Consider the following 10,994-nt stretch of genomic DNA (forward strand, 5'->3'; position numbering starts at 1 on the left):
TATGCTAATGATAGCTATTTTAAGTGAGTCTCAGTTGTGGAGGCTGGGAACAGTCAAAGGGAGGTTACAGTTTGTTGTTTTCTGTTTGCTTATTTCAGGTAAGGGAGCTAGAAAAAGTGAAGCACAAAATGAGCACCAGCAAAACAGCTGCAAAGCTACAATTAGCCAGATTGGAGGCAGAAGAAAGGGAGAAAGAACGGGAACTCCAGAAATGGCAGGCAGAAATGAGACGGAGAGAAGCATTTGCTGCACTGGAAGCAGAGGAAACGCCCACAGGCGAGCCATGGAGCTGAGACAACAAGAAGCTGAAGCCCATAAGAGACATGAGGCTGAAAGACAGAGGGGATGAAGAGAAAGAGAGAAATACAACCTGGAGCTGATAGAAAAACATGAAAAGATTCCGGAGAGTCACCAACATCTCCCTCCACTCAAGGAACCCTCAGCTTTGTCCTGCAGACAAAGAGCCAGACTGCCCTGAGGAATCCCTCACCACTTTTGAAAGGCTACGTGAGGTTCATAACATTCCTGAGGACGAGAAAGTCCCCAAACTGATTGCAAAACTGTCTGGTAAAGCTTGAAATGTATTTACTGAAATGCCAAGGCAGGAAGCTTTGAAATATTCTAAATTTAAGAACGTGTTTTACAAAAGTTTCAAATTACTCCTGAAGAAATCTCAAGAAAAGTGCTGACGTGAGTCATAGCGAATATGCCCGGAAGATGTGTGATCTAATGAGAAAACAGGTAAAGGGGAAGGGGGCTGAGGATTCTAACCAATTGTTTGATGTCTTGGCTCAAGAATATTTCCTAAGTATATGTGAGACGAAGAGCGGACTTTCACCTTGTAATGTTGCATGTGAGTCTTACCATCCTATACTAATTCTGTGTGTACCTCAGTTTCCCTATGTACTGCACCAATGCCTACCTGGTGGGAATTGGGTGTGTGACTTTCGCTGAGGCCCTCCGGGCAAGTGAGGCTGCCCAGCTGCCTGCATTTATGCGATGGCTGATGACCTTCGTAACCTGAGACCCAGGAGGGGGATGCAACCAGGTGACACTTTGCCCAGGAAGTGAGACAAAGACCAGAGGAGCAGCAATAATCGTGTGGGAGGCCGGGTAGCAGGATCCAGGGCAGTCTGCTGTGGGGGACTGGAAAAGGGGGAGTCCAGGGTGTCTGGCCTGGGGTCCCCTCAAGACAGACTTTGCTAAAAGTCCCTGATTTCTGTGCTAACAAGCTCTGTTCTATGCTGTGTTCCTGTTGACTAATAAACACTTGTGTTTTACAATGCTGGCTGAGAGTCAATGCTGACTGCGGAGTTGGGGTACAGGGACTCAGGCTTCCCTAGAAGCCCTGTGAAGGGGAAGTGCACGGTGAGAACAGGGGTGCTGAATTTTCTGAGGTCAGACCAGGAAGGCCGTAGCCGAGGAGATTTTTGCCCTGGACAGCAAGCCCTGAGGGGAGCCACGCTACCCAGAGTCCTGCCTGGCTTCTTACAGAGCAGTGCCAGAGCGTCGGACCTGTGACTCTGTCACAATATGCACTGACGAGATTAGGAATAGAGAATAGGATAAATCTTTAAAATCAGTGCAAAAAATGGCCTCTCTGTGGGATGCCTTTGTGCAAGTCCAGATGTCCAATAAGCACAAGTCACAGAAGGAGGGGCACACACCCAATGGAAAGGGGGGACAGTCCTCAGGGAAGGAGGACAGTCCAAAAAGTTGTTTTCACTTGAACTCTGCTGAGCACCTGAGAAATCAGCGCCCTGAGCTAAAAGAAACTAAGCCCCATGTTAGTGCGGTTGTCCCTGAGACAGGAGCCCAGAGGTCCCTGCAGTACCCCTGGTGCGTTTTACGAGGATTTACCCTGCGGGGTGGATATGGAATTTATTAAGGTTGCTGGAGTAAATAACAAGGAGGGCATGGGGCAGAGAGACACCAGAGCCCAGATCTCCCTGGTCAAGGGAAGCATAGTCCAAAAGACTGACAGGTTACCTGACCAAACGGTGGGGCTTCTGGTAGCAGGACGCCATAAAATCCGCATCCCTTTAGCCAAGGTGCATGTGGAATGGGAAAGTTTTGAGGTGCCTGGTCAGTTGGGATGCTGCATGGGATGCTTGTTGGGCTGAAGCTAGCCCCCCGCATGGCAGAGAAAAGATGCAACCCTCGGGGCCCAGGGCGGAGATGACCCCTGTGACTGAAGGTGCTGTCCCAGATATCAGCTGCCAGTGTTTTGCAGACCCCACTGTAGAGAGCATAAGTCCCAGAGGGGGCCCCAGGAAGAGAAAATGGGGAGATGTTTTTTGAAGCAGACGGGAGACTGAATAGGGGAGGCTCCTAAGGAAAAAAACCTATAAGTAGTTGGTTGGACCCACCCTGCACTGTGGGGAATTAATGGTGCTAGCACATGATTGTCCCATTGCTGGTCACTTAGGGGCCCAGAGAACCTATGAGAGGTTAAAGGGACATTTCTACTGGGCAGCGAGACAGACAGAGGAATTAGTATGGGTCTTGTGACTTATGTCAACGAAGGAAAAGCACTGCAGGACCCCAGGAAGTTCCCCTGTGCCCCTTGCCTGTGATACAAGAGGCATTTTACATGGACATTGTGGGCCCTGTGCCACGTCCTGCCCAAAGGGGGAAGAAATACATCCTGGTGGGGTGGATTTTGCCATGAGATAGCCTGAGGAGGTCGCTTGAACTAACATAGAGGTTGATTCTGAGGCCAAAGCCCTTTTCTCTAGTTTTAGCGCAGTGAGTTTCCCCTCAAGAGATTTGATCTGACCGTGGGTTACATGTCATGTCTCAGCTATTCAGTGAGTTGTGTGGGGTGAAACAACTATAAGTCACCCCCCGTCACACGCAGCAAATGGTTTGGTGGAGGGGGTCAATGGGACTGTAAATCTGTGCTGGGAAGGTACACAAATAAGAGAGATCAAGACTGGGATGAAATGCTCCCCTGTTTACTTATAGGGAGGTGCCCCAAGAATTGACGGGGTTCTCCCCATTTGATCTTCCCTATGCAAGGAAAGTGAGGGGACACCTAGATCTCATCAGAGACTCCTGGGAAGGGGACACTGAGGCAGCGGGCGAGCCATGACGGATGTGGCTCAGACTAACCTCAGGGACAGTCAGTCTAAACAAAAGGCCTGCTAGGACCAACACACCTGTGAATGCTCTTTTGAAATGGGGACTTGGCGTTGGTGATAAGCCCTTTGAAAAAATACAAAATGTTACACTCTTGGGTGGGCCCTTTTGTGGTTATAGAAAAGGTGAATGAAGAGACGTCTCATGTCACAAGGCCTCATGGTAACACTATCCCATGGCTGGTACATGTACAGACTCCAAGCTTATGACAGCGGGGAAACCATGGAAAACACGACCTGTTGTGTAGAGGGGGAAACTGAGGCAGCCAAGGTTTCATGGCAGGTGGTGACACAACCCCTCACTGGTCTGGTTTGCACCCCGGGATGTGACAACCTGCTGGGTGGATCGCTCCCAAGGGGTCTCATCTCTCCCAGGGGTCAGAAGTCATGTGGGCCCTCTGGGGTGCCCAGGTCAGAAACAGGGGTGCTGAAGTGAGGGGGCCCAGTTTTGGGGTAGTGGTGCCATGGGGCCCACCCTTGCAAATACAGTATAAAGAGATCACCTATTAGACAGGCTGTCCAAAGTTGGGAGTAACTCACCCTGTCAGTCGGTGAAACTGGAGCATTAGATGGCAGCAGGTGTCAGGACTGGCAAAGGGGCAGCTATTGTCTAACATGGGCATGAGATGGCAGCGAGGGAGGTCTCCATGATTTCATCATTAGATCCTGCTCCTTCCCTGAATAGAATCCAGGAGTCCTGAGGCCCACATCTCCCTGCTCTGACCCATTAGACCCCACACTCCTCCCAGAGCCAGGGAGAGAACCCAGGAGTCCAGGTTCTCCATCTCCTGGGAATGGCATAGGGGGTGAGGGACAAGGCTTGCAGCAGTGGAGCAGGAGGTGAGGAAGCAGGACTGGCATGGGGATGTGGAAAACACTCACCCCATCACGTGTACTGTGGGTATCTAGGGTGCAGGCTGTGAGGAGTGGAGGTTAGGAGCTCCCTTAGGGGTGGTGTAGGGCAGGCATAGGGAGCATGAGGGACTGCAGTCTGGAGGGTGGGGGATGATACAGTCTGCAGAGGGGTGATCCCAGGGGAGCTGGCATCTCCAGGGAGCAAGGAGACAGACACACAGACAGAGATGTGAGGCCAAGGACTGCTCTGAAGCTTTATTGGTGTTGATCATATGGCAGAGAAGGTGCATCTGCTGGACTGGGAAAGGGAGACAAATTTTTAGGGGAAACCCAGGGCCCACATACCAGGGGCATGGGCACCCTGGAAATGAGATACAGAAAGAGAGGGAGAAGAGATCACAGGCCAAACCCAGTGCCCAGATACTCAGGGAATGGGCACCTTGAAATGAGATAGTGAAATAGAAGGAGAGGTATGTGAGAGGTATGGACAGCTGGGATGACAGATGGATGGGCTAACGGATGAGTGGGCTGACAGACAGATGGATGGATAGGTTGAAGGATGATGGACGGATGGGTTGACAGATGGATGGGCTGATGGATGGAAGGATTGGTGGATGGGTTGATGGACAGATGGATGGGTTGACAGATAGACGGGTTGAAGGACGGATGGGTTCATGGATGGATAGGTTGAAGGACAGATGGATGGATGGGTTGATGGAGGGATGGGTTGGTTGTTGATTGATTGCATTGCAGCTTACATTCTCCTCCCACCTTCGCGCCCTCACCCATGGGCTGTCTTCGGGGCTTTCGTGGTTGGGTTTTTCACTGCTGTTAGGCAGGAGTTCTTGTTGACGTCCTTCTCCTCACAGCTCTGGCAGCCCTGGTTATTGCACTGGTACATGGGCACGTTACAGAGCGTTTGCCATGAGTTCCATACAAACTGCTTCCCCCGATTTATGTCCTGATCGAAAACCTCCTGGAAGGCCAAGGCACGATGGTCTTCATCTATGGCGCTGAAGATCCCGTCCATGAGTTCCTGGATGCGGTGGTCGTCCTTCAAGCTGAGGCAGGTTCTCAGGCAGGGGGCGTAATAGGTGAAGAAGACGAAGCAGCGGTTCCAGCCGCATGGGTTGTTTGGAAATGACCTGGGGTAGCGGTTGTTGCCATGCATTTCATCCAAGGCGCGGGTCTCCTGGCACTTGGTCTGGCCCCGGGACTTGTCCAGGAGGCGGGAGACGGGACTCACCCCATTCTGGTCCAGGCTGAGCATCAGCCACTCAGAGTGCAGGTAGCGGTTGCCACTTTTCTCAGGTTTGGCGGCGACGATGTGATCCCCCTCGTACAGAATATCCGTCTCCAGCTTGGATTTCATCGCCTGGAGCTCGGCCACAGGCAGGTGCTCGTTCAGCTCACTTGGGCTGTTGCTGTTGCACATGGACTGCGGCAAGGAGATGGCCACTGCATACTGAATGATGGGGGGGGAAGGGTGATACCTGGAGGAGAGGGGGCAGGGGAGCGTGAGCCCAGGGGAAATCACACACTGAGCACGGGGTTAATGAGCATGAACTGTGCAAACACCTGCACAGCCTACAAACATTCATCCTCCCCCTGCACCTCCAGAAACACACCTCCCATCTTAGGGCCCCATGTCCCTCCTGCCCCCCAGAATCACCCCTCCCAGCTCTGGGCTCCATCTCCCCCAGCACCCCCAGAATCATCCCTCCCAGTTCTGGACCCCATTTCCCCCCTGCAGCCCCAGAATCACCGGTTCTGAGGCAGTGGCTCTAGGTAACCCTGTGATGCCAGCAGACACAAGGGGTCCCTGCTGCTCCCTTTGTGGCTAGGGGAGTGGGGCAGGCCCAAAACACACACACAGCCCAGGCCGGTCACTCACTGGTGGACGTGATCCACGATGGCTTTGAGCGCGTCCGAGTTGATGCTCCCGGCGGTCTCTGGCCCGAAGCAGAGGAGAAGGGGCAGCAGCAGGAGTCCAGCCCTGGGCATCCATCCCAGCACCTGCACAGGACCCTGCAGTGTCAGCTCCCCTGAGCCCTGGGCACAGACCCAGAGCCACCAACCCACATCCCCTAGCCCCTGATATGCCACCGACAGGAGATGGGGCAGAGAAGAATCCCCTGGAGCTTGATGGGATGGGGAGGTGGGGGGTAGGTGAATGGCAGAGGGGACCCACATGGGATTACTTGAGGCAGGTGACAGGTGGGCAGACGGGTCACCTCTGGGGCTCCATGGGCCAGGAGGTGGGGGGGACAAGGGCGACTCACAAGGGTTTCCATGGGGCATGAAGAGATGGAGCGGGGACTCACCAGGGTTTCCATGGGGTAGGAGGAGGCGGGGGGGACTCACCAGGGTTTCCATGGGGCAGAAAGAGGTGGGGGGACTCACCATGGTTTCCATAGGACAGGATAAGGGGGTGCCGTCACTCACTGACAGATGCTCACACCAGATCCCCAGTGATGGGCTTTCAGCTGAGTCCCTCCCAGCTCCTCTTTATACCGTTCGCCAGGCCCCTCCTCTGCTCCACTGACCCTGTGGGACGGGGGGCGGAGCAGGAGGGGGAGCGGGTGAGGTAGCCTCCAATTTCCAGCTGTGCCAACAGCAGCTGCTGGGCTGGGCCAGAGGGGGGCGCTCTGGGGCCAGGGTATCTGTGGTTTGCTGTAGAGCTCGGCTCCTCCCCTGAACACAGACCCAGTTCCCGAGCTGGCCTGGCTGCGCTGCAGGGGGCCCTGGGGAGAGACAGGACGCTGGTGCTGACGGCCCAGGCTTGGCACCATGGAGGCTACAGGCCTGAGGAACCGTGTGGGGCCTTGGGGCCCAGCCCACTAATGGGGGGCGAGAGGGCAGGACTGGTGGGGCGAGGAGCTGGTGGGGAGTGCAGCTGAGGTGAATAGACTCTCAGGGGGGCGGGGGAGGGTTGGGGCCAGCAGCCAACCAGCCCCAGGCCCAGCCCAGCCCAGCCCATCTGCCCCTCGGGGTGAACTGGCCAGAGGTCCCCGTCGCGCCAGGCACTGCCCCGACACAGAGTGAGAGACAATCTCTGGGCTGAGGAGCGCGCTCCCTGACTAGTGCTGTTAGGGGGTTAAGTGGGTGTCATAGGGCCCAGATTTCCGAGGAAGCTGAATCAGCTGAATCCAAACAGCGAGGGGACCCATTTTCCCTGGAGTTTGGGGAAGTGAGAGCAGAGGAAAGTGCCGACCCCGCTCGCCGGCTGCTTGGATTTGGCTGACGGGCTGGGTTAGACTGAACAACATGTCAGCGCTTTAGCCAGGCGGCACCAACGGGACCTTTCACCCTGCGGTTCCTGGGTGCAGCGTTTGGCCCAGCAATGCCCCGGGTGGCGTGTGGTGGAGAAAGCTGAGGGCACATCTGGGCAGGGGTTATGGGAGCAGGATTTGGGAATTATCTGAGTGCACTGTTGGAACCAGGGTGGGGCTAATGCCTCGGCCCTATTCACCTGTGCCCAGCGGAGAGGTGGGGGGCAGGGGGACTCAGCAGGGTTTCCATGGGGCAGGAGTAGGGTGGGGGTGTCGTGGTGGAATATTGTCCCAAACACACAGTCCGCGTCATTGTTGCTGCCCTGGGAGGCACCACTGGCCGTCCCCATGATGTGAAAGAGCCTCTTCGCCCGCAGCCACGTCCCCACGCGGGTGAGCTGAGGGGGCAGATCAGGCACCTGCTCTGGCTGTGGGTCCCAGCCAGGAGCCTCCCCTCTGGCCACCGGGGAGCAGGCAACACTGGGACAGCTGGGCTGGGATCAGTGGGGCTGGGAGGCCGCCCCCTTCCCTTCAGCCAGGCTCCACAGTTGCTCTCCGCATCTTTTCCAGCCAGTTCCTGGGCAGAGCCTCCTCCCTTCTTCCAGGGCTGCCTGCAACTGGCATGGGGCTGGCTGAAGAATGGCCCTTTGACCCTGCACTGCCAGGGGCCAGAGCAGAGTGAGGGCAGAGACATGGGACACCAGCTTGGCCATGGGCTGGCCAGCCCTGAGCTCTGGGCCGGCTGCATCCCTGCCCCTCCCGCAGCCCTGTCACCCCTGGGAGAAGGGCTAGTGGCTAGAAGCAGGGGGACTATTTCCTGCCCCTCCCCAGTGAGCCAGCGCCCTGGGGAATGGTGGCAGGGCATCTGTCACAGGGCCCAGCCAGCGTCCTCCCCAGCCATCCAGCAGATGAGAGGATCTAAGTTTCTGTGCGTCGCACCCCAGGGATATTGCAAGCTCCTGGAGCCTGACTGGAGGGCATCCACTGCACCAACCTTGGGATCCAGACACCCCTCGGGGTGCAGCCCTTCCCCCTGGCACCTCCCTCTGGGCGTGGGAACCCAGCCATCTGCCCAGCCCCTGGGTACAGCATGCATCCCTCCCCAAACTGCCCCTCCAGCATGAAACTGCTGTTTCCAGTTTAATGCCCTCAGGGTGCGCAGCCGATGTGAAGCAGACAACACACGGGCACATGGTGCCCAGTCTGACCTCATTGTGCTCCTTATATTTGGTCATGGAAAGCCCAGGGAAGTGTAGATCATATAGTGCCATCAAACCTCCCAGGACCCTGGTGTCTGGCCCCATTGACTCCAAGGGAGCGGGGCTATTGACTCTGGCCTCGCTTTTGGCCCATGGACTCTCCTTAGTGAGGCCATGTCTGTGGGTGGTGTGTGGTGTTTGGGCCCTGAGCCTAAGGTCTTTCTCTCTCAGGTTATTTTGGGTATGAATCCTTTGGGGAAACGATTCTCAGGGGTTTATTTCCCGTGGGGGGTTGAAGTAACTCCCGCGACTGTGCCAAGCTTGTGTCACTGCCCTGGGATCGGCGTGAGGGGAGTGACTATTATCTATTATGGGCCAGACCCCCCTCCACTGGTGCTGAAATCAAGGATGTGACTCCGATCACACCAGCTGGGATCTGGCCCTGTCTGCTCAATCCCCCTCCATTTCCTCACTCCAAGGGGGGTGAAAAACCAACCTAGCCCCAACCCCTCCCTGCACACACAGCCCTGGCCAGCGGGGACCCCAGACCGCAGTGCTCCCCCTTGCACATCCCAAAAAAAGAGTGAAGCTGGCACCAGCCGTCATCAGCAGAGACCTGACTCCTCCTCCTGCCTCACAGCCCTGGGTGAGTGCCCCCCGCTCCCTTAGGGGAAAGCCTGGCAGTGTGTGACAGATGAGCGCCCCGTCTTGGCCACTCACCTCATTGCTGTGAGGGGACCCAGCCACTGGATCCTGAGTATGAAGAAAGCCCAGACTTTGTCCCTGTCTTTGGGTCCCCAGGCACATTCTTGGGGTGCAGACCCTCTGCCTAGCACCCGCCCTGACAGCTTAGACACCCGACGCCCTGCCCAGCCCCTGGAACTAGAGCCACGGGCAGAATCCGAGATTCCTGGTTATCTATATTCTGCTGCTGACAAGTGAATAGTGTAACCCAGTGAGACAACATTTGTCAAGTCCTTCTCCCGTTGCTGGTGTAGGAAGGTGCTAGTTATTACTCGCTGAGCTCAGCTAATAAGGGCCTAAGTTAGGGAGCTAAAGTGTAAGGGTTCAAACGTTGCTGATGATCTATGTGGGGGCTGAGTGTCTTTCCATTCTGGGTTTGTACAGCATCTAGCACGATGGGGCCTGGTCCAGGACTGGGGTCCTAGGCTCTACCATGCTATGGTTTCATGCGATTCACGTAGTGAAAAGACCCCTTGAAAACAGGTTCTAAACTCCGACGTTGGGTCAGTTATGGCGTGAAACACTGACATACACGCATCAGGTGTTTGTTGCATGCTTTGCGTGTGGAACGCCCCAGTGTGGGTGTGTGTTTGGTCTCCTGCGCCATGAGTAGTGAACCACTTGATAGCACTCATCACCATGTATTTTTGACAGGCTTCCATGCCCTTTTTATGGTTTATGTCCCAATCTCCTGTCCTGTTTCTGGTCATGTACACTTTTGGCGCTGTCGGCCATTTTGAAATTTTTATTTATTTATTTTTGTATTGGGGAATGTCAGGGGGTACTTCTGTGAATGTGTTTTGACATGTTTGGCTGCGTTTTGAGAGAAATTAAAGAAAAGGAATTTTAAAAAAATAAAGAAAATAAAGATTTCTTTGTTAGGTTGAGAGAAAGTTTAGTGAACACCGGGTAGAGAGTGGGTTTTAAAAAGTGCTTTATAGAAAAAAGTAAGTTTTTTTAAAAATAGAAAATAAAAAGGGTTATTTTGAATGAAAGACTAGAGATAAGGATGTTTTAAAGGTTTATGAAAGAAAGAGGGAGAAATAAGGTAAAGAAAATAAAAATAAAGATTTCTTTGTTAGGTCGAGAGAAAGTTTAGTGAATGCAGGGCAAAGAGATTTTAAAGCAGAGAAAAGACAGCACATGGCTGGCTGAGAGAGAGAGAGAGCAGAACAGTTTACCCCTAGCAGCTGCCCCTAGTGAAATGATACATGAGCCTTGGAAGCAAACCTAGCCTCTTGGGTGGACCAATCAGAAGCTGTTCTACAGCTACGTCATAGAATGCATTCTTCCTGAACCAATCATAATATACCAACATTTTAAAACAAGAGCCACCTCCTCCTGCCTTCCCTCCCTTCTGACTGGTTTGAAGATAAGCCATTTTCTTAATTCTTTTGCTGACAGATGTTCTACTTCTCTCAAAAAATACATCACGTTGCTCTTTAAAGTTTAGATTTTTACAAAACATGAGAAACAATGAATGTATATCATTGACAATAAAAGTTATATCGAGCTTTCTTATTTCATTGACTGGAAATTGACTTTAGCTGTAAGCTTTATAAAGGGGAAACAAACCCTTTTAAAAAATTTTTTGCTAACAGTGAATATAAAGATGTTCTATTTCTCACAAAAATATGCCAGCTTGTTTTTTAAAGTTATGCCAGAAAGGAATACTTCTGTAAAGAAATTCTACAAAACTCCCGTAGGATAACTTAAGAGAAGAAACAGCTCATGTAAAAGAGTGAACACATTTTACCAGAGAGAAGGAATCTGTTTCCCCCACG

The 10,994-nt window shown here is 53.5% G+C and overlaps 1 protein-coding gene across 1 annotated transcript; it reads right to left on the bottom strand.

The window, feature by feature from the left end:
- Positions 1 to 4,223: 4,223 nt before the first annotated feature.
- Positions 4,224 to 6,342, bottom strand: LOC117887677. Its single transcript, XM_034790358.1, has 3 exons — positions 6,320 to 6,342; positions 5,890 to 6,011; positions 4,224 to 5,488 (listed from the first exon to the last, which is right to left on the bottom strand). The coding sequence occupies exons 1-3, from the start codon at positions 6,329 to 6,331 to the stop codon at positions 4,777 to 4,779; spliced, it is 846 nt and encodes a 281-aa protein (XP_034646249.1). The 5' UTR covers positions 6,332 to 6,342; the 3' UTR covers positions 4,224 to 4,776.
- Between the last annotated feature and the right edge of the window lie 4,652 nt (positions 6,343 to 10,994).

The sequence above is a fragment of the Trachemys scripta genome, chromosome 14, assembly GCF_013100865.1.
Source record: "Trachemys scripta elegans isolate TJP31775 chromosome 14, CAS_Tse_1.0, whole genome shotgun sequence".
In the NCBI taxonomy this organism is placed as follows: Eukaryota; Metazoa; Chordata; order Testudines; family Emydidae; genus Trachemys; species Trachemys scripta.